The 27,143-nt window shown below is 45.1% G+C and overlaps 1 protein-coding gene across 3 annotated transcripts in view; it reads right to left on the reverse strand.

Annotated features, from left to right (window-relative positions):
• Positions 1-27,143, reverse strand: part of MEAK7 (MTOR associated protein, eak-7 homolog) — a 1,198,349-nt gene that overhangs the window by 583,946 nt on the left and 587,260 nt on the right. For all 3 annotated transcript variants that reach the window (XM_069636236.1, XM_069636239.1, XM_069636243.1), the window contains one exon: positions 15,958-16,398. In XM_069636236.1, coding sequence (XP_069492337.1) covers positions 15,958-16,398 — 441 coding nt within the window. The remainder of the gene's footprint in view (positions 1-15,957; positions 16,399-27,143) is intronic.

Below are 27,143 nucleotides of genomic sequence, written 5' to 3' on the forward strand. Positions count from 1 at the left end.
CAACTTTTAAGTGCAACTGGGTACACTTCTAAAACGCTGTTGGGAACAATTCTTAATTCAACTATGTAGTTTGGACCAACGACCGCTGATGGTCAAATCATTGGTGTGGGCTCCCCAAACAGTGAGTGAGGCGTCCTTCACTACTGTTATCTCCGGCCATGGTTGGACTCTGATGGTGACCAACGACCGCTGATGGTCAAATCATTGGTGTGGGCTCCCCAAACAGTGAGTGAGGCATCCGTCACTACTGTTATCTCTGGCCATGGTTGCCAAAACGCTTCTCCTTTCAAGATGTACTCCTGACAGCCCCACCACTGAAGATCCAGTGAGACTCTGTTTGGGATTTGTAGGAGATTTTACAGCTTTCCTGAGAATTGTGACCACTGGGTCCCGAGAGACCATTGGAGAGCTCTCATTCTCAGGTGTGCCTCTGGCACCAGAAAAATGCAGGATGCCATAAGGCAGAGCAACCTCAGAAAATCAAAGGCTGCTAGATGTTAGGCATTCTGGAATTTGGTCACCATCTGCAGAATGGCCTGAGCCCTCAACCTCTGGTGGCAAGGCTTTTTCCAGGGATGCAGCCAGGACTGCTCCAATGAACTTGAGTCTTTGTGATGGTATCATGTGGGGCTTCTTGAAGTTGAGGGAGAAGCACAGCTTGTGGAGGGAGTGTCAGGTGGAGCCGAGATGTTCCAAGGCCTGTTCTGGGGGAAATGGCCCTGATTAGCCAATCGTCTATGTAGGGGTAGACGTGAATCCCTCCTCTCCTGAGACTCGCTGCCACAACCGCCATTAGCTTGGTGAAAACCGTCGGGTGGAGGTCAGCCCAAATGGCAGACTCAAAAACGACAGAGAACCGCCAACGAAGAACCTCAGGTACTGTCTGTGCTTATGATGGATCGGCACATGAAAGTAAGCACCCTGAAGGTCCAATGATACCATCCAATCATGAAGCTGGAGGGCTTGAAGGATCTGAGAAAGAGTTACCATCTTGAACTTGTCCTTCTTGAGGAACTTGTTCAAGTTTCTTAAGTCCAAGATGGGTCTCAATCCCCCGTCCTCCTTTGGAATTAGAAAATATGGGGAGTACCAACCCTTTTACCAAACCTTGTTCCTCTCCGCTACAGGTACTGGTACTATAGCATCATACCCCAGCAGGGTTAAAATCTCCTGCATAAGGAGCGGATCTGGAATCTTCAAAGAGTTGTTCCCCGGGGGATGACTGAGGTTTTTGCAGGAAAGGTAGGCAGTAACCTTGGGCAACTGTTTCCAATGCCCAACCATCATAAGTAAAAGCCTGCCATTCTGTCAGATGCTGTGACAACCTGCATCCTACTGCCGTCTTGGGTACGAAGACCTCAGAGAAACTTCAGAGAGGTTTTGGAGCGGATAATGCAGTGGCTGAAGGTAAGGCAGCCGCTGCTGTTGCGGTCTTAGTGCCTCTACCCTGTCCACCACGGGGGAATCTTTTATGTCCTCTTTGAGCTGGTGGTCCCCTGCCCCTGCCGAATGCGGAATAATAGCGAAAGGACCTACCCCTCCAGGGCGCACCTGTGGGTGGTTTGGAGTTTGTCTTATTGCAGCTCCAAGGGATTCGGCCGCGGCCTTGCAGCTTCTCCAAACTCTCATCAGCTTTATTTCCAAATAAATGCACGCCGTAAAAGGGCATGTTGAGAAGCCTGGATTGTACATCTGGGGCAAATCCTGACTTTCGCAACCAAGAAAATCTGCGAATCAGTGTACTAGCCACCATGGTTCTGCTGATACTGTCAACAGAGTCGGGACCAGTTTTGAGGGATTTGCACATAGCGTCTTTCCCATCCTTGAAAAGGAAACCGTCTCTTTCCTCCCCCTCGGGGATATGGTCAGCCGCCATTGAAATGCACTCCCAAAGGGTGTGTGTAAATCTCGCTAGTGTGCACGTAGCATTGGCAGATTTTAAAGCCATACTGTCGGCTGAGAAGACCTTCTTGGCCATTGCGTCATAACGTTGATCATCTCTATCCTGCGATATCGTAGGATAGGCATTTTGTCTACCTGAGGAAGTGGCTGCTTGCACTACCAGACTTTCTGGTGTAGGGTGCTTGGAGAGGTACAGAGGGTCAGAACTAGAGGCTCTGTATTTGACTGTTAGCTTTGTATTTACCGCTGGAATAACCTCTGGTGTTTCCCAATTGGAAGTCACTCTCCTTTGCAAAGCCTGATGGAAAGGGACAATTGGGTACTCGTGTGGTCCTTTGTCTAATATATCTGTGATATCGTCCTATTCAAAAACAGGCGTGGGTCTCGACCATATATTCCATGACCCTTGTCATTAGCGGTCTCTATGTTACTTCTGCATGATCTCCAGGGTCTGCTTTTCCAAAATCAATCTCGGGAGAGGTATCAATACCAATAGCTTCATGAAGACATTCTTTTAAATTCTTCATGCGAGACTCCTCTGATATGTTAATCAGGCACTGATGGTGTCCCATAGTGTAACCCAAAGGGTCTTTCTCCCTCAGAGGACTCCTCTGCGTCTTCATAAATTGAAGAGAGTGATTTAAAGTAATCTGATCGTGGTAGAGGTGTTTATGTTTTTTCAATTGAAGTAGGCATTATGGTAGTCATCACGCAAGCCGAAAACGTCATAATTGTCGGTGTTGATGATGCACGGCTCTTGTGCTTCCAAGGTCTTTCGACTGGAGCATCGCCTCCAGGTGTTGTCGAGATGGTCAAGGCCATGTTCTCGAAAACCTTTAGCATGCAGAGTCTAAACTCCTCCCACTTTGCTGGTGTACTAGATTTGGAAAGGAAAAATGACCCGTTGAGGTGAACTGGATGACTAGGAGGATGGCGACCTATGGCGCCTCTTTTTCCCATGTTTCGAAGTCGAGGAGTGGTGCGAACCACTTCTCCAACAGGAATGTTCAGCCCTCTTTCAACGAGGAGAAGTTGTTCTCGACTTGTCTGATGTTTTTCGTTGAGATGGAGCAGAGGGTATTTTTGAGGCTTACCTGTCGGCAACTTCCCTCTATGCTCTCTCAAGGCTTTGGCCGTCATCGACAGGCAGTCCTTGCACTACAAAGACGGATTTGACCCCAAACACCACAGATCCTGTGCGGGTCAATCACAGACATTTTTGCACCGCAGTAATTGCACTTCTTGAAGCCGGATCGAGGAGTGGACGACGCTGATGATGAAGCCATATCACGTCGAAACTCGAAGAGATGCTGATGAATTTTTGAATAAAACTCAAAGATTTTTTGAAAGTATTCTGGTCAGGAACTAGGCGTTACGCATCCAAAGCAGTGAAGCATTATAAAATGGAACTGAGGACAACAGGCGCTTCGCATGCTACTTATACCTGTGGTGACGTCGAGACGGAGACCTCCGAGGGACATCAACTGGACCACGCATCAACACACAGCACCCTCTGTTGAAAAGGCAGCAAGCTGGATACTGGAAATATCAAAGATAAGGAATAATTGGGAGGACACAATCCGTTTGAATGCATGGTTTCTGGGACATTTGCAACGAACTGCACCGCGTCAGGCTGAGGCAACAGGTGGGGAAAGAGCACAGTAGGTCCCAGTATGCAGCAGCACACCAACTCTTGCCTCACCTCCGCCCCCAACGTATGCTCTGTGGTATGCCAGCCGCACATTCTCCGTGCAGTTTACTTCAGAGTGCAAAGCACATGAAGCGATATGCGAATCAGAACAGCAACCCACAGGATCATTGATTTCCACAAATTGATGAGTGCTGTCATGTCTGTCCACAGAACCCGTTCTGAGACCGGGTACTTTTTGCTAGTGGGCAATAAAAATTGATCTCTAACCATACGCACAAAAAAGGATTTCAAGTCCCCTTGAAGTTCTGTAACAATAGAAAAACTGTTTAATTGCTTGCCTCCTTAGATCTTAGCTCTTTGTTAGATAGCTGTGTCTTTCTAATATAGATCAGGAGGTGTTTTACTGAATAGACATTGCGTTTAGCTCAGACTCAATATTGGTGTTCCCCATTGCTCACATGTATTCCTACAGTTTTTGTATGTGCCTCAATTCTGGTGGAAGGGGACCGTGGGTGAATTATAGGTTGTGTTTCTTTCACTACATACTGCAGTACTGTTCTATTCTACTTTGCATTTTCACTAGCCCCATCATTGAAATAGTTAAATGCATTATTCCAGAAATTGGAATACCTTCCAACACAAGAGAAACACTTGAGATTTGCAGAAAGAGCAAGATGCTACGGTGTGGGTTTTCTCTGCCCCAAATGTTTTGTCAATGGTAAACTATAAAGAAAATGAACATGGATTACATATGAGGAGATAGCGTGCTGGAGAACTGATTAGGGAGCGAGAACGCGCCAGAGGTTAAAGCCTCATGGATAGGAATAATTCAGGGACTGCATGTAATGTGGGGAGTTTAAATGAGGTAATGAAAGCTGGCAATCATCTAGAAATAAAACTAGAGGCTGATGGGCTTAGAGAATCAAACCCCAAGAGCAGAAGAATTTAATTAACATAGATTCAATTAAAAACCTCGCAAACATTGGCATATGCAGGGAATTCTTATAGCACGGGATGAGGAACAGTGTAGCCCTATGGAAATTACAAAACCCATACGATAGAGGGGGCATTAAATTACCAAACTTGGAAGTTTACTATGTAGCGAGCCAACTACAATACGTTGCTAAATGGCTCTCAGATGAGCCTACCTTAGAACACAGGCTGTTTCAGATGGACTGTGCCCCATACTTTCTACAAGAGATGATATGGTTGCCTAAATCGGAGCTGGAAGGCTGCCCAGGGATGATGAGCCTTGGTTGGGGGATGTGGCGAAGAGCGTGCCAGTTAATGGGGAAGCCATCCCCGTGTTCCCCACAGATCCCATTGGTCACTGTGGTGGGAAGAGAAAAGCAACTAGGTTAATGATTAGGAGGCACTGGGAACCGGTGGGGATAGCAACGATGGGGGATGTGTGGCAGGAGGGGAAGATATTGGAATTTGGGGAGTTGGTGGAACTAATGGGGTTGCATGGGGGGCAATATATTACGTATCACGGTGTGGTGCAACAAATTAAAGACACCTGGTCTGAAGTGGTATTGGCGGAAGAACCGGACGCCACTATAGATACGATATATGATATAACAGAAGGGGTACACGAAACATCTAGATTATATGAGATGGTAATGTCCCAAGCGGGCAAGGAGGTGGTGCAACTTAGACTGGACTGGGAAGAAGTAGGGGCCCCGATGAGTGATGGGATGGGGGAGAGAGCACAAGGATATCATAAAAAAGTATTGCGAAATGCTAGGTTACAGCAGATACAATTGTATATAACTCACAGGGCATACCTGACGCCTCGAAAGATAGCTAAATTTAAGAATGCTGGACGTCAAGTGTGCCCTAAATGTAACAGAGAAAATGCGGGAATGGTGCATATGTTTTGGGCATGCCCATTGATAGAGAGATACTGGGGGGAAATAGCGCAGAGAATGGAAGGCAAAGGGATCCATATGAAGGTGGATACTGCATGGGCTTGTTTGATAGGAGGTTTTCCCAGACCGTGTAAGCTTAAACATGTAAGCAAACTGAAAGATCTAGCGTACGTCCTAGCAAAGAGAAGGATTGCGATGGGTTGGAAGGCATGTCATAGACTGAAAGTGGAAGTATGGTGGAAGGATCTGTAGAAGTGGGCGGAGGCAGAAACTGCGGTATGGCAGGAAGCGTGTAAAGGGGAGACGGAAGAAGAAGCCGGAACCCTATCGGGTTGGAGGCAATTGATTGCTGAACTATTTGGGCCTTCGCATGATGGGTCAAGTAATAGCGACCCACAGAGTTCTGTCGAAGAGGAATCCCTACCGCAAGAGGGAGAGACTGAAAACGAGGGGGAGTTGGCTGGGGAGGGGGGAGGGTGGGTGAGATACAGTAGGTTTGACTATAGCAATGTAAGTTTATTTGTGATTGACAGTATGTACCCACTGTAAATTTGGTTTGAGTTGTTTTTTTAATAAAATCAATAAAATTGTTTTAAAAAATAAAAAAAAATAAAAAAAACCCTCGCAAACATGAAAGAACCCATCATTCACTAGATATACACCAGGCAAACTGTACAAAAGGCAATAATTACAGTCAATGTGATGTATAGTTTAAATTACTTACTTTAGTGACTATTGCACTCCTAGTCCATAGTCCCTCTTCCTTAATTCTCTTCAGACCACACAGGCACTGGACCAGAGCCCTTTTCCAGCAGAAAACCCTTGCAAGAATTTTAACACGTAACGTGTGCATGCACATAGAGACTACAGGCTCTGCCTCGTCTTGCCCAGATAGTCCCTTTCCTTCTGCCCCAGTCGTACCTTTTAGATGTTCTGTTTAGCAGTAGAAGAGACGGTATATGGAGGAAAGGGCTTTATGAACTAGGACTACAGTATACTCACTAGAGTGAGTAACTTTAACGTACTCCTTCGTTCTGTCCCCCTTCCTGAATAATCTTTGTTGACTACCAAGTAAAAAGGTCTGGAGGGGAGGAGGATCTAACCTGATCCAGCTAAACAAATCCCGAATCACTGTCTGGCCAAATCAGATGTTGGACAGTGAGCTGGATTTAATGCAGTAAGGCCTTCAGAATGCAAAGGATGAGGTTCATGTAGCGTGCAATAGTTTGTTTTGGACGCCAACTGTTCATGAGAGGTACCGCCAAAGAATACAAAAGGCGCTCGGAAGAGTGCAGTCATAGGCCCTATCCAAGTAAAACTTTAGTGCCCATAGGAAGCCCAGGCAAAGAAGCACTTGTTCCACTTCTAAAGTGGAATTAGAAGAGATCATCATCAGGGAGATCAGATTTATGTGAAAATACAGGACCACCTTGGGAAGAAAGGAAGGATGCGTCCTAAAGACAATCTTGTCTTTGTAGAAGATTGTATATGGTTTAGGTGATAAAAGGAACTGTAGCTCCCACACCAAACAGGTGAAAGGGAGAGCCAGCAGGAATGCTATTTTCTAGGTGACCAAACTAATATCAGCCTATTCTGGATATTCAAAAGGCTACCGACCCAAGGCAGCAAGGGCACATTCCAGTCCCACGTAGGACGAGGGACCCTCACCAGTGCTAACAACCTACGACCAGCTTCAAAATGTCTCTTAACTAGAGGATTTGACAAAGAAAGCAAGATCTCAAGAGCTCTTTCAACCTATGGTGGAGAGGTACATGCAACCTTTATTAAACACTACTTTAGCCACCAACTCCGAGACAAAGTCGAGGGCCAAATCCAACCCACAGCACTAAGATACTTAACCATGCACCAGTAGCAGAAACAGGCCAGTCTGCACTTGTACTGGTCCCACCACATGCTGTGCCTTTTGGTAGCCAGGATTACCTGCATGTTCTTGACAGATAATCAAAGTTGACCAAAGTAACTTCTCAGGAACCGGGCTGATGGTGCAACATTTTGCCCACTCTCTAGGACAAACCGTTGCATCTCTAAGGCAGGTGTAGAGGGGCAGGGGCAGACAAGAGGTTCGTGAGGTCTGAGAACCAAAACCTTGCATGCCACCACAAGGCCGGGCTGCACTACTGGTACATAATGACAACAGGAGGGGGTAAGACATACTGGGGCAGCCCATGTCAAGAAATCAACAGAGTGTCTCTCAGTGAATTCAGACCCACCCAATGCTGGGAGGTGTACAGAGGGCACCTTCCATGTTTGTGTGCATCAAAACGGTCCACGGAGGGATGTCCCCACTCCCAAAACAACTTCTACCACCAGAGGAGGAAGCTCATACTCACGATTGTCAAAACTTCACTACATTGCAACAACAAAACAAACCACACAGACTTGCACAACAGCACACGACGACTACCGACCGTAAAACACCCCAAGCCCAGCCAACGGACCCACCGGGCTGAGGCTGCCAACAGCACATCACTCCTCTCTTGCACTTTTCCAGCTTATTCCCTCTAACTCACCCCCCTTCCCTTTTTTCAGAACCGCCAGAGCGCCAGGGGACCACTCCGGTGGTGATAGTGCGCGTTACAAATATCCTTTAACATTAACATAGGTCCTGCTAATGAGGCAGTCGGCCACCTCATTGTTCTTACCCAGCAGGTGCAGGCCCTGGAAAGTAATGTTGTGTGATAGTGGTCATTCTCGCATGTCTCCCAGTAGCAGGGCCAACCTAAGTGATTTCATACTCCCTGCTTGTTTATATAAAACTGTGAAATAACGAGCAAAGTCGGGTTGCCAAAACAAAATAAGGTACCCTTTTATTGCAGGTTTGCAGATTTGCTGTGTTGTACAGAACACGTGCAGGGAGACTTGCTTCAATTCCCTGAAATTACAGTCCACTGGTTAGCGGAGTGCTTCTGCGATAGGGATGATCCCAGGTCTTCGCTCTATTAGTCCTCGTAAGCCAATCACAGTTTGTTCTCCTCTTCTAACTACAGGATTCCTGCAAAAAGAAGAACAATACCACCTTAGTGCCTGGTCCTGTATTGAACTTATAGAGGAGGTTGTTATACTTGGCCAATCAGATTCCCCAGAGTGGGCTACTGCCCAGACACTCCCTCTAGCTCCGCCCCCTTCATACCGCACTGGACTGCCATAGCTCTTTGCCAGCTAACGCCATCACGGGTGTCGGTCAGGGCTTCAGAATGTCGATACCAAGTGAGCGGGACACATGGGGGAGGATTCTGACATCATTGAACTTGGTACCAGGAGTTTAGCGTGGACGGCCAAGTCAGGTCAGGGCCATGGTCTGGACGTACAACTGTGGGAGACTATCGGTATGGAAACCACATGTGTTCTTGAACTCCCTGCTTCTCCTTAAACACGTGTAGCTTTCTGCTGACTAAGGGTTAGAGTTGCAGTCCAGGGGTCCTTCCTGCCAGGCATGGTGTACTTCGGCCGCAGGTGCACCGTCACACATATCAGTCATTTTGCCTGTTAAGTTCTGTATCAAACAATGTGGAATGCAAGCAAAGAAAATCTTTGTGGTGTAGAAGATTGGTTGCAGCTTTAAAATATATGTGCCAATTCTTTGCCCTGGGGACCACATGCTGTGGACCTCCAAGCCAATTACCATGGCTAGTACTGAAGAATCAGTTGTGTTAGTCACAGAAGGAATGAAGTCCAAAGAGGGTACCCCAATCTGGTCATGTGCTGGGCTGCTCCACCAGTGAGATCTACCCCCAGGCTCCCCAGAATGGAACCACCACCTCAAGGGTGTTTGGAAAACTGGAACTAGGCAGAAGCTAGACAGTTCTGTGTGAGCCTCATTCTAACTCTAACATACCAGACTGAGATCATGCAAGAGGCCAATAAGCCTTTGAAACTACCAATCTGTTGCTCTGTCATGGATAAGAAAGAAGCAGCATGTCTTGGACCCTCTCTTTCATGAGAAAAATCTGGCTCACTCTGTATCCAAGTGGGAACTTATGAAGAGGAATCTGTGCATAGCCATCAAGGATAATCTCGTGGAGTAGTTAACCGAGAGAGCCAAGAACCTCAATTAACCCAAAGCTTCCCTCGTGTAAAGTCAAAGGTGGGAAGACACTGCTTCCATCAGATTGGTGAAGAATTCAACCCGAATGGCAACACAATGGGCTGATACTGCTAATCCCCCAGCAAGAATAGCAGAAACTTTTGAATGGGCTCCCATATCAGAATACGGAGGTACTCATCCTGTAAAATCCATTGCACAGTACCATTCGCCCTATTGTTTGGAAAGGGATCCAAGATTGTCTGTATGCCTCCCTGGTTGGGATTGGTGCAATCTGGAGAGGAAGGCAGAACCTTCACCTCCACACCCAGGACCCACACATTCGGTATAGGTTGCTGAAGGGGGCAACAACCTGAACTGATGGAGGGGTATAAGCTGAGGGGTTGGGTGCATGAAGGGGAAGATGAAAATTCAGCCTCACAACTGACAAGACCCAGGGGCCCTTTTAAAATTGCTTTCCAAATGTCCATATTAGTGAGGCTTAGCCCGTGAATGGAGTGGCATGAGGGCCAACAAGGCCATCATTGTTTAGATTTTGCTTCAGCAGATGAAGAGAAATAACCTTGAAAGAAACTGCAAGGGGTTGAGTGCTGCAACTTCTGTTGATGACATGAGGAAGAGTCGTACTGCATCGCTTTATGCTTCTGAAAACACTTACATGCTCGTAAGAATTTTGATTTCTCCTGTAAGGAGAGAAAGGGATTTTGCTGCGGTTTAGTTAGAACTAGAGGTAGATGAAATGGATGAATTTCATGCTGCAGGAAACTTGACAAATGCCAGGCAAAACTTGATAGATCCAACAATTTCAGCTGCACAGCAAAATTGGCCAGTTCAGGGCTGTTCCTGCCTTAAATTTCACTTTTCCTTGAAATGACATTTTTAAAAGTGCATGGGTCCCAAAAAAGAAATTACATCTCGGAGCAAAAAGATAATTGCATCATTGCAAGAAATTCATTGAAAGAAAATCTGTCTCCTGCAAGAGGTGGGGAACGAGCCCACAAGGCCATTGAGGCAGGCACACGTGTGGGTCCCTGTGGGGAAAGTCTGGGGTTTAAATAAATGAATGATGAGAGTGAATTCTGTGGTAGCTCTACATTGGTTGCAGTGACATATGGGTCAGAGTCAACCACTGGACAAAGACGGCATGTGGATTCCAACCCTGCAGAAACAAACATATCCCTCACAGAGCTCACACTGAATGTACACAGTGGATCCCGTGGCGGCAGTGATGCAGTCAGTATAGGAGCAGCACTTTCAAGTTCTTTTGAAGGTCTATACACTATTTTGTGTGCCTGTGCTGTAGAGGCAATGGCCGACCCGGCTTTTTGCTCCTTGGGAGACTTGTCGGCTATCTTGTTGTATCGAGAAATAAACTGCCACAGTTGTTCTTATGTGCACGGAGTCTAGATTCTTTGTGGAGCCCCTGTTGCAATGTTTTCTCCTTAGCCCCTTAACAAGGAGCTTCAAGCTCCTGCCTAGTTAAAGCCTTTAACAGGGGGACCTCCGGGCCAGACCAGGAATTGGGTCCAAGATGGAGATCCTAACACCTGTCTGGAATCAGTTCCTTCAGGCCGTCCTTAAGGCTGCATCGGCGTTAGCCCCTTGATGGGGACCCTCAGACTTGGGTCCAGCTGTAGCCCCGGAGCGGGGAACCTCAAGGTGCCTCTATTACAATGAAGACCAATTGAATCTCCCCCAGCCTAAGATACCCACAGAAAGAAGTGGACATGATGGGGCATCCTACAAGGAGGAGTTGCTTACCTTTTGCCAACGCTTGTTCTCCAAAAACTCCTGGAGGTTTGTGGGCGATAGAGAGGCGGACACAGTATTTGATGTCAGAATAAAGAAAACCAAATGTATTAAAGTAAAGTTAACCTCCTGGGATACAAGGTTTTTCAAAAAATGTCTCTTGATGCAAGCTTATGCGCACAGGATATGTGTATCTCTCCTGTCTTCTCACGATTCACGCTTGTCTTCTCATATAGTCAACAGGCCCAGCAGTAATCCGAGTACTCCGAGTCACAGTCTTCTTCCTGGAAGGGAGACATTTCGAATGACACATTGTAACATGTGGCTTGGTTTTTAAAGTAGGTGTTGTGCGTGATAACCAATCGATGTTCACTAACTTCCCAGGGCCAATCTGGTTAGTATAATGGTAAACCCGACACCTAGTGTCGAAGCGTTGCCTGTCGACCACCATGATGACTCTCGGTTTCTCGATACTCAGACCACGTAGTCCGCTATAATGCCTTTGTGCGTGGTCATTCGTCGAACCAGTCCTTGGGAAAAGGGTCACTAACCGGTAAGTTCATTTGTGTGGAGGAGTTTGATCTACAGTGTGTTGTCATGAACCTCGATGTACTAATGTTTCCTGTCGGCGCCCCCAGTGGGTTGTGCGCTCCGGTTGCATTGCATGTACTTTGAGTATGTCCTTACTCCTGCGTTAAGTTTCTCTGGACAATCGACGGGCATAGAGGTTTGTCTGTTACATCTTTCTGCCTTTCTAGGCTAACCTCGGGTCCATTTACCTTGGGTAGCCTCTGGCGTCCTCCGGTCCAACAGGGCTGTATGGGGTCTCCATTAGTCGTCGGCTCATAAGGTGCTATGTTGAAAGCCTCCAGATGTCCTCCAAACTTCTAAGGCACCTGGTTGGGACTGTGCAAGAGGGCGGCATAGGACCAGCAACGATACAAGTCAGGGTCTGCCCAGAGGCACTCTAAACAGAGGGTGTGAGGATACACTAAAGCAGGGGTCGCCAACTTTATTATTTTTTATTAGATGCTGTTTCCTAAAATTGTTAAGCATATCGGAAGGAGGAAACTAATCGGGACATTCAATGTGAAGGCTTATCTGCAGACATACATTCAGGACAGTTTTTAAACCTGCTTACAACAGACTCGGCCTTGGGGGTCACTGTGCCCTTCATAACTGCACCATCTTTAAAAGAGCATTTGTTTTTCATCAAGTAATTAGCACCTTTTAAAGGATGGCTCTGTAAACAGCATTTGTATTGCAGCATTTAGTTTACCTACGCTACTTTTTAGAATCACAGACACATTCCTTTAAGAACATTTTCTTCATAATTTGTGCGTTACTGCAAAATTCCTATCAATGTTACCAATGTATTCACACTTTAACTTGGGCACCATAGATTAAAGATGCATATTTTATTTTTATATTGGAACAAAAGAAATGGTTTCCTACTCTGGATGGAAATGGTACATCTTTTGCCTTTTGTTGGATGGTGAGTCGGCAATCTGACTAGTTTTTTAATAAATGTGGTATACAGTTTTAAAACAAAATCCAGCATATACCACATTCTGCTTTGTCAAAAAATGTAATCCACTGCCAGTTTAGCATATCCCCAATTCATAAACATTGCTCACTAGGTCACAGAATTCAGCCAAAGAAAAGTAAGCCAAAGCCTACTTTGTTGATTACCCTTCAATGTTGTTATGTCAATAATTGGCAAGATTGAAAAAATGTACATTTGGGAAACCATGTGAGTCAGTTATATGCAAAAATAGTGTAAATGGCAGGGCTAAAATAACATTCCGTTTTATAGTGATGACTTGTAGCGGGCACACCTGAGACAACATATTAGTCTTTAAATTAACATTTTGAGCAAAGAGTATGGTTGTAACGAAGGGAGACTTATTCAGAGTGGATGGTCACATGCCACCCTGCTCCCTTTTATGAAGGAGGCCGTATCAAAGTGAACAGCTCACAGGATCTCCGACTCTCCCTGCAGGAATCATGTTATTCTGGTGCATAACCAATGGGAAATGCTTGGCTTGCACGTGCAACTCTCCAACATATTGGAATTGTTCATGTGTCAGATAATTACTGTGTTGCTAATTTTTTCCAAAAACAGTGTTCATAAATTGCACCAATTCTGCCCAGTATTGAAGGCCTGGAAATCCCTTTCCAGAATTTGAACATGTGTACAGGTTCCCCATAGATCTCTATAGATCTCCCGATTTGTGCACATAGCCAAAGGGGATCAACCCTGTTAATTGTTCTCCCATCCCATGTCTCGCCTCTATGTTCTGCCCTGTATTCACCACCCTATTGTGTGCAGTGCTGCAGTGCTCTATTTAGTAACTAGGTTTAAGCTCTTTTAATCATATGCATATCAACATATATATATATATATATGCAAACCACTGCTCACATTTCCCACTTAATTCCAACTATCGTTTCGTAAAACATCTCACATTATGTTTTTTTTTTAAAGTTCTGGTATTGATAGACATGTCACTTTACATTCCTGTATAGTTTTATACATTTAAGTGAACAAGCACCAGAATGCAGTGCAGGTAGTAGTTTTCCATGTTTACTTAAATTTAAATGTGCAGTTATCGCTTGAATTTCTGTTTTGGGACATCCATAGAGGTGGGCTCCTCCATACCACGCCATATTCCATCTTAAGCTTTAATACAGTTTGTGTATTAGAGCTTTAAAACTGGGAACTCAATATTTGAAAATATAAAAAATAATTCACAGTTTTACCAAAAACACGCAAAGCGAGATGTACCTTTTTTCTTGCAAGCTGGGACTCAGACGGATTGTTATTTTTCTGTGCAGACACTTGCGCGCTGAGAAAATGGTTACAGCTGTATCTGTATTCCGCCCATACTGATTGAAAGTCTACAGGTACCAACATGCAAAGTAATGGCAGCTGAAATAAATCTAAAGAAACACAGCGAGACGGAAACAATCCCAGCCCCAGCTTTGTTTTACACAGCATGAGATTTCTGCACCCAGGCCCTTTCTAATCCGCCATCATTTGCACCTCTCGGTGACAATGGCCTCAACACATATGTCCCATTTACTTTTGTTATTGATAGTTAACCCCATGTGGGTACGCTGCCCAAGCCCTTCAAGCCCAGATGCAGTCTCTCCTCTCACTGTGCAAACAGCTTTTCACTGTTTACTTTACAGGAAGAGGAGTGGGAGGGCACAAGTGAAAAGTCCCAGGGACTTCAAACACCAAAATAAACACACAATGCTCATTTTGGGGTCTGAACAAAGGGCTACTGGGAAGCCTCAGGTGAGCTACCAGTAGCTCAGGATCTACTAGTTGGAGACCACGGCACTAAAGGGATCTGGCATTCGCAGCCGGCGCATGCCCTGAAACTTCTTTTACCCTGCAAAAATGGAAGAAGCAGCAGCGCTGCAACACCGGAGGGAAAAATAAAATCCAAGATTAATAAAGGACCCAAAAAATTAGGAAAAAAACCAAAGAAAAATAGTCACAAAAGCTAGACCATGCTGGAGGCTCCAGTCTGTCCTTCATGGAGAACGGGACTAGCAGAGTGAAGCCAAGTGCTGTGCTTTGGAGGGGCATGCCTTAAAATTCATATAAGGATTTTCAGCTGAGAAATGGCCCCAGTCCTGTCCTCCTGTCAACGAATAGGCCCAAGAGAATGGAGCAAGGGTGCCATGGAGTAAACAATTGGGTATTTTCCCTCTTTTTTTGTTTTCGCAGAACCAGTTCTTAAACGGGAAACGTTTTTCAAACAGGTCATGCAAATGGAAAAAAACGTTTACCCCTCTCTGTGTCCAAAAAGTGTTCACTGATTAACCAGACAAATTCTTTCTACGTTTCTGCGCCATGAAGCAAAAGTAAGACAAAATTACGTATTCAAAAACATTTATATTTCATTTTTCACAGAAAACAATTCAGAATAATTTCAATCACTAATATCCAAAAAGTTTTAATTTTTTTTAAAGCAAATAATTTCAGTGGGCTGTAAAGGAACAGAACACAACATTAGGGGAGGGTGGGGGAGAGGAAAAATGTTCTCTTTTTTTTTGGTTTTTACATGGTTTTCCTATTCTTTAAACGGACCGGCTTTAGAAAGATACGGCACCGTGAGTCTTACGATTTTTCATCCGTTTTTTGGCAAGGCATCCGCCTGATGTCCACATTGACCTAGCGTCCCCAAGCGGTAGGACTTTACTGGTGGAAAGTGAAGTCTTTCTAAAACTGGTCCGTTTAAAGAATAGGAAAAAGAACCCTTTCGCCAAGGATCCGATAAATGAAAAGACCTGTGTGTTGATGTGGGAAGTAACAAAATAGTACATTCAAAAAGTGGGAAATAAGAACGCTGTGTAAAAAGAAAAGTCATTATGAAACAGTGAGTGTGACCAATTCCTTTGAAATACATCTGTCTGCAAGATGATTATGGAATCTTGTAAGTGAGATCATTGAATACCACGTGGGTATAGAAGATTAATTTTATTGAAACAGGCCATTATAACAAGTTGGAAATGACACCAGAGATGGTGTCTCATTGAGATACAGGGGAGAAACATGTCGAAAGAAAGAATGTTTCTGGTTAATCAGTCAACACTTTTTGGACACAGAGAGGGGTAATCCGTTTTTCCATTTCCATGCCCGGCAAGGGTGGCATGACATAGGAGTACAGTGCAGACTTGTGTTGGAAGTACAAAGTCATTCTTACCTTGGAATTGTGGCTTCATTTCCCAGGATGCAGATGCAAACCCTCCAAAGAGGTGCCCTTCTGTGTCCTTTACAACCAGTAGTGTTGGGCCCTGGTAAACAATTTGTGCACAAAGCTGCGAAAAGCTTTCCCCATGTGCCCAAGTGGCAAAGAGGAGTCGCCACCGGTGCTGGCACTCGTTGGGAAGGTGAGAGTTAATGTAGATAACAGGCACTAAGCCAAGGACAGTGTTACAAGGTGCCCTTTTGGTTCCTTTGCATCTGGGCACTAAGTTCCCCAGGCCTTTGTGGATATCCCCTTCCGGATACATGATGGAGAGACCATGTGAGATGACCGCCATGAGAAAGGCCGAGACTAGTGGCACCCTGTAGATCCAGTTCCCAATCTCTGCCTTTTCGAAAGAATATTCCAACACCTCTGGTCCGGTAAGCAAGTGTCTGTCTAATGAACAAAAAACAAAACACATTGTTTAAAATTGGTCTACAATTCTGTAAAGGTAACATTTTCTTGTTTAGTAGAAAAAAGTACAAAAAGGAGTACACTACATTTCACAATACAGCCTGTGTAGTATTGGTTTTGCTATGAATAGGAAACATGCAAGTACAACATGAAAATATTAATTTTTTGTTCTGACATTTTTCTTATCAGACATGCAGGTTCCAGACTTCTAATTTTTGTTAACATAAAATAGGAAAGCAGTTAAAGACAGACCATTTTTCTGCCTCCTTTAGATACACATATCCTACAAGGTTCCACACTTTAGTCTTTCAAATCTTTTTATCAAGTGAACTTGGGTCATAAGGGTACTGCACAGAGTGAGATAAGAATGAAAAATCAGTAAAGTATTTGGAATTACGTGCATGGTCATATTTCTTGAGACAGGGTTGTAAAGCACACAACATTAAAGTCTTAGAGCGACTGGGCTCGGGGGGTGGGGGATTAACTACTTAAATGTACACTTAAAAGGTACAAAAGTGAATACCAAATTAAAATGAATTAATTTCTCAGAGAAATTACAAAACTGTGCAGAGTAATAATGTTCCATGCCAAAGATCATAGTGCAGCAATGTGTCTTTGCTGTGGCAGTCTCGGGTAAAATCTCCTGCAGTGGAAGAAGAGCAGGATCAAAGATTACATGTGAATTTCTGACAGCTAAATTCTGGCAGCAGAGGTTGTTTTTTAATTTTGTGAAACCTTTATTTATTTATTGTACATTGTTACCAGCATCTGTTATGACAACTGTATACAACATGATCTAGTCTGATCCCAGATGAGACATATAGACAAAGCCATGCACTTTTCAGATGCTTGTCTCATGGCGACAATGTATTTTATGAGAGTATAACAAACCCTGTAATCCCGCTACGCTCCCACTGCATCAAACAAAGAAAGCAGGATGACCCCACCATCTAACTGCAGGACACTCAACTTCTGTACTCCTATTATTCTCATAGAGAGTCCAGACAGATATTACAGGACAGACAGGCTCCTAAGCAAACTAGGTCTATAATACTGTTAGTCCCCATCTTGAACTCATGGAAGGGGAGCCAAACTTTGAGGTACTTCTGATAATCCCTGTTGCCAGAGCACCCACCTTTTCCATGGCCAACACTCCCCATACCTTCACCCACCACCATGCTACCATAGGGCCTCCTCCTGTTCTCCATGCTTGGGCTAATGTCATACAGGCTGCCGCCAGTAAATGCCTAAACATATAGTCCTAGGTCCACTGGCCTTGTAGGAATTGTCTGCTGTCGCCCCCAGCAATACCACCAGCTGGGAGCTGGGTAGTTCCACCCCTGCAACCTCCTTTATATGACCTAGTAGCTCTTTGCAGTAAAATTCAGCTTTCCGACACGATCACCACATATGGGCAAGATCCCCCAAAGCTCCACATTTCCTCCAGCAGAGAGGGCACAGCTCTGGTTTCATTTTGTTTAGCCGTTGGAGGGTTAAATACCATCTGCATCAGATTTTATATGACTCTTTTCTGGCTGTACATTTGGAAGACTTGTATGCTCGTCCCCAGATCTGTCCCCAAACCTCCTCTGAGATATCCATATCCAGCTCCTTCTCCCATTTATCCATATATGGAAGCCTGTCCTACAACTGGGCTCTATCTAGAAGACAATACAGTCACGAAATACCCTTTTTAGCCGCACCTTCCCTCAATGCCATTTTTATTCCCCTATCAGAGGTCGCCTTCCAGCTTCTTTTACCTGCCTTTGGGATAGCCAATGCCTAATCTGTATGTACCTGTAGCGTTCCCCCTCTCCCACAAGGAACACGTCTTTGCAGTGTCTCCCCATTATGGTAGAAGCCCATCAATCGCAGGGCAGAATGGCCTCCCCATCTGTCCCAAAACACATTACTCCAACCTGGGGAGAACTCAGTATTGAAACCCATCGAACTATAGCGACCATGGCCCGGGGTAAGCCCTTTCATTCTCATAGTTTGATCCCAACATTGTAAAGTGTTTTGCGTAGATTTCAACAACTGCCCTCCTGCCTTTCGAGCCTTTTGTCCTATACATTGGAACATTCCTAATGGGATTGTGGTAGCCCCTTGTTCTTTTTTTACACAAGCTTTTCCCCGGGTTACTCTTTGGACACTGTGACATGGGTGCCAGTTGTGTTGGCAGTATGTACCATTTTAGTTCAGGTACTCCCAGTCCTCACATCAACGGAGCCCTAAATAAAATTGATCTAGGGACCCTTGGTCGTTTCTTATGCCAAATAAATCCTAAAACTGCTGCTTGCAAAGATTGAACCATCTGGGTTGGGATTCGATTGGGGAGCAAGCTCGTCACAGAGGAGTCGGGGCAGTAATGACATTTTAACTGAAGTAATTCTAGTGAGCCATGACAGTTCCTGATTATCCCCGCTGTCTAAGTCTTCAAGCAATTATTTCCACAGATGGAGAACGTTTTCCTCATTTAGCCCCTTACAGGTTTTTGTTCTGATTATTCCCAGGTAATCTATACCCTCCTTCCAAACCAACAGGAATTTGTTACCTAGTTCGATTGTATTGTCAGGTCTATCGGTTATGTTCAAGGCCTTGGATTTAGCATAACTAATAGTGAAACCAGAGACCTCTGCGAATTCCTGTACCTCTTCATTATTTTGGGCATAGTCTGCTTCGTATCCCTCATGTATAACAAAACATCATCATCATAAAGTGCAATCTCATGTTCTTCCTGTTTATATACTATGCCCGCAATCCCTTGATCCCACCTAATCGCTATCGCCAGCAGTTCCATAGCTATTGCATAGATCAATGGGGACAGCGAAAATGCCTTTCTCGTGCCCTGGCGTATGTCTACTCGTGTCGTGCGTCTCCAATTAACCAGAAATTTAGTGGCGGGGATCTGAAAATTAGCTAAGACCATCCGTATAAATGCAGGGCCACATCCGAATGCAGTCAGCATCCGTTTACGAACATTCCAGTCCATGCTATCAAACGCACACCTTGCATCTAGAGCGGCTACTGAGAATTTTTGGCCCGTCTTAAAACCTACATCAATAACGTCTACAGCACGCCTGACATTATTCTGTGCTTGTCTTTCCAAAATGAACCTCGATTGATTGTCATAAATCACCCTTGGCAGAATTCTTGCTAGTCTCTCCAGGCAATTATTTTGCATGTCATTTTGCAACTCTGTTAAGTAGGGAGATGGGGGCGGTAATTAAAACATTCGGTAGGGTCCTTTACCGGTTTCAATATTAAAGATGTAGTGGAGGAGCTCATGTCTTCTGTAACCCCTCCCAGTTCCCTGATTCTGTTAAACAGTCGAGCTAATGGCTGTGTGAGCTGTATCTGGAATGTTTTATAGTACCCATTCCCGAGGTCATCAGGCACTGGGACCTTATTGGCTGGTAAAGAACTAATGGCCTTGTCCACCTCCTCCTCCTCTGTAATGGGTTTCTCCAGGTATCCCTTATGCTCCTCCTTAATTTTCAGCAACGGAACCTCTTGGATATAACCCAGTTGGCGAAATGTGTCTCTGTCTACTTTTTTGTAACAGCCCCCTGTGGAATGATTCAACTATTGCCAATTTGTCATCCTCTGCCCGCCGTAACTCCCAGAATCATCCTTTAGCTGTTGATATAATTGCGTGCACCTTGTTTACGCAATTTGGAAACGAGGAAACGGTTGGTCTTACCACCCTTAACATAGTACGTCTGTTTAGTCTCAGCAACGTTTGGGCCAAGCGATCTGCCATATGGGAATCTAATTGCACCCTGGCTCTATGTAGGGTATGTAATGCCTTAAGGTTTGCCTCTCCTTATGCTGAGTTTCTAATTCTTTTACCTCTATTTAGAGTGCTATGCAACAAAGTTTGCAACTACTGCTTTGCCCGCGTCAACCACCCACAAATCCATTTCTTGTGTCATTTTCCTTAAAATAGTTTCCAATGACCTTCATATGGGATCTCAGGGCTGTATCTCTAAGGACTAATTTGTTCAATAGCCATTGTCAGGGATATCGTTCAAGGATTGTAATTGCTTATTTATAACATGCTTAATAACCTGATTTTTCTAAGCGCGGATCCGGGGTTCGAACATGTGTTGCTCTGCATCGTCCAGCTTCCTAGGCGAGCACGTTGCCCCTGAGCTATCCTCCCGAGACATGGATCTACTCAAGTCTATTTGGAGGGACACTGGCCGTGATCTGAGAGATATTGCATTCCTATTTCTATTGCCGTGATTTGAAGAATTAGTGTTGCTTTCACTGAATTCATATCTATTCTTGAAAATCCCTGGTGTGCTGCAGAAAAATATGTATAGTCCCGTTCGGTATTGTGGAAAAAACGCCAGGTTTCGAATTAGGCTAGGTCTCCAAAAAATGTCCCCAAAGCCTGCCGGAATTTGTTGTCATTGCTTGTAGGGGCTAATGTTTTGTCCAGTGTGGGGTCCATAACACAGCTGAAGCCACAAGCTATCACTACCTGACCCCTTGCACCATACCATTTTGCAGTAACGTGGCTATATACTGGTCTTGCCTTTCGCTCGGGGCATAAATTGTCACTAAGTTAAACGTCTGTGCCTACAGGGTATCTTTGAGCACTAACTCTCTGTACAGGAATGTCTTCCGAAGGCTGCCTCTCTACGCAGCAAGATCCTCACCCCTCTGGTTTTCGCACCGCTGGATGCACAATACTGGGTAGGGAACATTCTATGTGCCATTCGTTTTTCATCCCTCTGTAATAAGTGTGTTTATTGAAGGAAGATCACAGAGGCCTGCAGCTCGATCAGCCTGCATCATCGATCAGCGTTTCAGAGGGGAGATCAGTTCCTGAACAATCAGGGTCACCATGGTTATGTTAGCAATAATCAAAATCCAATTCCCCCTGTCTTTGAGTGTCTTGCAACTTAGAAGTGTCATTGCACCAAAGGTTCTGGCTCACTCCCCCCCCTACCCCCCCATAAACGAATCCCCTGGACACCTTCCCAAACATCCCCCCCCCCAACTTTAACACAAAACATTGTTGTAATTGCAAACCGTGTATTCCAGTCATACATGTTTCAGAACGGGCAAAACTTCCATCCCTCAGCCACCTTCCCCCTCCAAACCCCTTTTGCCCTGCGGTTCAACCAATTGGAGCCCAATTCCTTGGAACCCACCACAACACATAGCTTATATGTGGTTATCCACCCCTTTCAACAGATCTCTCCAGGTGAACTCCAGGGTATTAGCATAATTGACCTAAAAACCTTTGACCTAAAACATTTGATCCAATTTATTTGACCTTTATTTTCGGCCAAATTTGACTAAGTATATATATGGGGGTGGGTAAGGGTATAGATTAGGTTGAGGGGAAGACGGGGACTTGTGGGGGGGTCTACCCCCACATTTTAGACCAAATAAAAAGGTCAAATAAATTCAATCAAATGTGATAAGGTCAAATGTTTTAGGTTTAATAGACCCAAACCGAACTTCAGCATCACGTGTCATCTTGTACATGGGGAACTCTCCTTCTCCCCTTTCGGTAAGGACGGCCCTGCCACCATCTGTCTTTTCTAAGCATACGCTGTTCACGTGCCCCCTCGTCCTTCCGAGGGGTTGCTTGTTCCATAGAGTGAGGGTCATGCTGTTCCATTAAATCGGTAATTTCCTCCTCTTTAGTCACATGGTGAGCCATGCCTTTGTACTCGAATCGGAGACCACACAGAAAGGTCCATCTGTAACTCATGCCTTTCTGTTGCAACAAGGTCATCACCATCCTCCGACGCTTGCGTCTTAGCAGGGTCGCAGGAGCCACACCTTGAAATATTAGTATGTTGACCTGGCAGAATCTTAGGGGCTCCAGTTTCCTTTCTTCCCTCATAGTCTGCTCCTTCAGTTCAGAGAAATGCCCCCTTGTGAACATGCCTGGCGTCAAGTTCTTCCTCTGCTGGCGAACAGTACGGGCCCTATGAGTTCTATCTAGGATGATCTCTTCTCCCTTCAAGTCAACAAGCAATTGGTGGAATAACGCCTGGATGTACCCTTTCAGGTCATTATGCAGGACTGATGTTGGTATCCCACGCAGACTGATATTATTACGTATGGTCCTGTTTTCAGAGTCCTCTTGTTTGCGTACGACCCACTCCATTTGTTGTTCCAATGAGTCCATCCGTTTGCCAATTCCTCTTGTTCAGAGCTTTGTTCACATAGTGTCATCTCAGTTTCCTCTACTCTTTTTTTCCACTGCCACCATCTGCTTAGTCAAGTCTGTGATTGATTTGGTGAGGTTGAGGGCACAGTCCTTTACATCCTTTTTTTATTTCAGCCTGCATTTCCTGAAGGTCACAATGCATCATGGGAGTCGTCTGCATCCAGTTGGTCCATGGAGACTTCAGCTGAGTGGACTTGTGGTGCTGATGTTTGTGCCCCTCCTGTCCTTGCATCATTGCCTTGATATCAACTGACAGGAGGCCATTTTGTTTGTGTGTCTGCTTGGCCATCTTCCTGCTGTGCGTGCCCCTAAAGATGAATTATCAAAAGGTACTTTCCGTCCTCCACATCGCCAGTCGTAAGTGGCAACTTGCAAGTTTTCTAGGAATGCACCTGTGCACCTATGGACCAGCCGTGGTAACAGCTATTTCTTATGGTGGGGTCCCATCTATGGCACCTCACCTGCTAGACCAGCACCTACTCACTCCCTTTCCATTCCCACGTTGGAGATCAGTTTGAAAAATAAAATAAGGATGGCATGACTCTGCACTCAGGTAATGTTTTCAAACACCACAGCAGTGCGGGACAGGACCCCTCAAAGACCGTACCCCCTGAGATGACAGTGAGATAGGACCAAACTTCCTCTAAAGGGAACAGTTGTTTCAGGTCCGTTTTAGAATCAGCAGCTCAGATTTCCTGATAGACGTGCTCCACATGTGATCAGCAGGAGACTGCACTAGTAGGTTATGCCCCGCAAGCTGCTCCGTTTATAAGTGTGTCCCCCAGGCAATGCTCGCAAGCCCCTCATACCTTGCTGTCCCGTTGTGTCGTCTCCAGTGCAGGTGGTGCCACCAGCTACTCTCTGCTTACTTTACTCCCAGATAGCTCAATTGTTACGTTCACCTTGTCTACGCGGGGGTGCCAGATGCTGTGGTCGTAGGTGTCTGCTTTTTGGGGGGAGCAGGGAGTCTGCTTCCTGCTAGCCGACAACTCCGGTATCTCCTGACAGTTCCAGGGGGAAAGGTCAGCTCCTTATGACTTTTGTAGGCAAGCTCTCGGTCTTGCTTGCTTTCAGCAGGGGTGCGGTCTCTGTGCTCCTGTGTGGTCTGAACCTTGCTGCTTCACTGGTTCATGTGGCAGTGTGGCTGTAGAGCGTAGCCCAGGCCTGCTGTGGCAGCGAATTCTTAGGCCGTGTTTGCCGCACTTCAATGCTTTTCCTTCTTGTTCTAATGTCCTTTTCTGTGTCTGTTTTAGTGTTCTAGCGCCCAATCCTTATCCTGGGCGTTCGACCTCATGCCAGGTCGTGGTTTGTAAAGTTTGTTGTTTAATGTCCCTTTCTTGTGCTGCATGGATCCGCGCTATTCTGAAGCACAATCGCTGAATTGGCTCCAGTACGTGTGTCCTGCGCAGCTATTTTGATGTCTCAAGCTGATTGGTAAGTATATGCCCGCTTTGCAGCTGTGGGTTTTATGGTCACTCTTCGTGTGCGCTGACTGTGGCTTTTTCCTTTCCAGATGCCGGTGTTTGAAACAAAGATGCGATGAAGGGAGCTGCACAGGATGGCGGCAGAAACTGTTGCTTGAATTCTTCGGTGCTGGAGAGTCTTCAGGTAAATTGCTCGGGATGCAGGGCGGGCAGCGTGGTTTGTGCTCTGTACTGATGCTTTCCTTTTCTTGTTGCAGGCTGCAGGCAATGGTGAGCGTTACGCTGCTGGAAGGCAGAATAACGCGAAGCACGTTTCTGAGCCGGGGCGTGGCTTTTATAGCCAGCCATGCCCGGGAGCGCCAGCCACACCCAAACACTAGTCTGCATGGCCAGATAGATGAAAAAGAGGCTGTGGCCCTGTGCCCTCCATGTTGAGTTGTCCAGAGTTTTGTTATGGCCCAATGTTACCACCTTATTCCCCGATGAGCTTAACGCCAAAGGTGGCAGGACAAGGTCCACAAGGCCTTTCCTTGTTTTCCAAGGATGACTGGAGCAGCACCTCGGGATAGCACCCAGAGGGCAGCACGGGTGCGAGGCCGCATGTGGGTCCCTGGTCCATTGACTGTGACATCAATCTTCGGGGGTCCCTCCTGTCACCCTTGTAGCACCCTGCCAACCTACACAGGCCAGGCCTCGCTATTGAGCTTGCGTCTGGGTGAGGGCTGTGGAATCGTCCCTGGCAGTGCTGTGCTAAACACTAGTAAGCAGCTCTGTGTTGAGTGCAACACTGGTAGTGCCCGTCAACGCCTCACCTCCGGCGGGGGTCTGCCTGCTCCTGTGGGTCTGAGGTCTACCTGGAGCGTGGGCGGGTGGGGGTGAGGCGGTTACTCAGTATTCGGGAGCTCCTTCATAACATCGGAAAGTTCTGTCCGCCATTTTAGAGCATTCCTTTGTCTCTGCTGTGTTGATGCCAAGGCGGTTCGCCGGTGATTCTGATCTTCAAACTTGGATGGGACGCTCACAAGGATCTCCGACCCCATATTATTGCTTTGGGGAATGGTTGGGCGATTTTCTGGGGTATTTAGGGTATGTGGGGTGAAATAGCCAATAAAAAAAAAAAAGAGGCCAGTCAGTTATAAGGGCTCACCAAAATGAAAGGCCTGCGCAGAAATGATGTTGGACATAAGGCCTATTGAAGCCAAGTCAAAAGGAAAGAAAGTGGGCCTAAAAACCTTAAGATGCTAAAATGTGCATAATACTTTTCATAAAGGAAAGACACGTGGAAATGTTTGACAAATAAATGGAGAGCTGCACGGATATTTCCTGAAACAGCAGTCCACAGAACCCTCAATGGAATACCAGAATTGTGTTCAGCAGCTGCTGTGAAACGGAGTTCCTTTCATGTGTAAAATAAATAAAAAGTAATTTAACTTTTCCTCCAAAGTGACAATCTGCAAAGCAATATGTTCACCAAAACCACTAAAAGTGTGAATATGATGTTCTTCTCTAACAGCTGTACGCAAGGGACAACTTAGTAGTGACACATATATATATATGCTGAAACTGTGTGCTTTCTAAGAGCTTATTTAAAAGTAAAATGTGAGTTTAAAAAGGCAAGTTGCGGCTGGGTGCATGAAAGTTCAGTTCTCCAGAAAGGAAACTCACTCCAGTATTTTTTCCCCTGCTGCCCTGAAGATCTGGCCTGGGTGTCATCATCAATCAAAGCCAGTACTTCACTATATAGAAAGAAATACAATGCTTTTAGATTGAAAATATGGTGGGACACTGATAAGTCATATCTATTCTGGCAGGACTTGTGACCTTCAGGTCCCAAGTCCCTTAAAAAATGCATTAGCTTAGCCATTAGCCCTTGAAGGTGGAGGCGAAATCTAAACACAGATCCGTCTGCTGACATCATGTGCTCAAGGAGGGTGGGGGCCCAGCAGATGAGGAGTGAAGCTGCCCATTGCTTTTTAATGGGAAGAATGCATTTTAGCATGTAAAATGGACAGTATACATTGCACAACAGTCATTCTAGGATTTTATTCAAGGTGAAAGTTAACCCCTTCAAACCATGCTAAAATGATTTTTGTGACAAACACAATTAAAGTCATTCATGAAAATGTGATTTGGGCCTCCTTGTGCTTAGCAGAGATGCAGAAATCTGATAAAGAATGCCAATTATGATTAATATGACGTCCGTAAAACAGTATATTTTTCACTGATCTGGTTCCTGCGAAAATGAAGAAAAATGGTATCTCTGAACAGGGATGCTATACAGACTCCTGACTAGTCTCATCTGATTTGCGTTAAAATAAATTTGTCAAAAATGTATTCATGCATGTAAAGTTTTGGAGATTAAGGGTATTTGCCATATGGTGAGATTTTTAAGTCTTAATGCAGACTGAGCCCACCTGTCGAAGTGAGATGATGACGCTCTCTCCTTCCCTAGCTGTCCAAAACCACACCCCTATCATCCCCCTTGTCCTATCAGAACACAGGTAGGAGTGGGGTAGTTGTAGAGGGTGTAGGCGGGCACCACTTGTGTATTGTTGTTATATTCTTAAACCATTCTTCAACATGTGAATATTATTTCTGGATTGATTTGTTTCTGTATATGGAGCTTCCAGGTTAAAAAATAACCCAATGACACAAGGGTTATGTATAATCAACACAAGTAAACAAACAAAGTGGAATCCACCCTGTAGAACCCAGGCTTTATTCTTGCTCCCAAATGGGGCTAAATTTGTTGCTTAATGTTAAGGTTCAAAATTATGTGTGGATATTTTGAAAATAAATTGTATTCAATCGAATCTTCCTTCTTCATTCACCCAATGATTCAAATCTGTATTTAAATAACTTCTCCGAATGCTTTATAAAAAATATTCTTGTGTTTATGTCACACAATTAGTCAAATGGCGAAATAAGAATTCCTCATTCTTAAAGTACAAGTCAATGCCAATGCATTTCGGTGCGTGGAACCATCATCAGGGCTTTTTTACGAACATAAATCAAATAATTCATTTGTATCGCAAATGCACATTCATATCACGTGTATATTTGTCATTTACAAAAAATTGCATACATACCAATTTGTGTAAATC

The sequence above is a fragment of the Ambystoma mexicanum genome, chromosome 1q (assembly GCF_040938575.1).
Source record: "Ambystoma mexicanum isolate Mex_15411 chromosome 1q, UKY_AmexF1_1, whole genome shotgun sequence".
Taxonomy (NCBI): Eukaryota; Metazoa; Chordata; class Amphibia; order Caudata; family Ambystomatidae; genus Ambystoma; species Ambystoma mexicanum.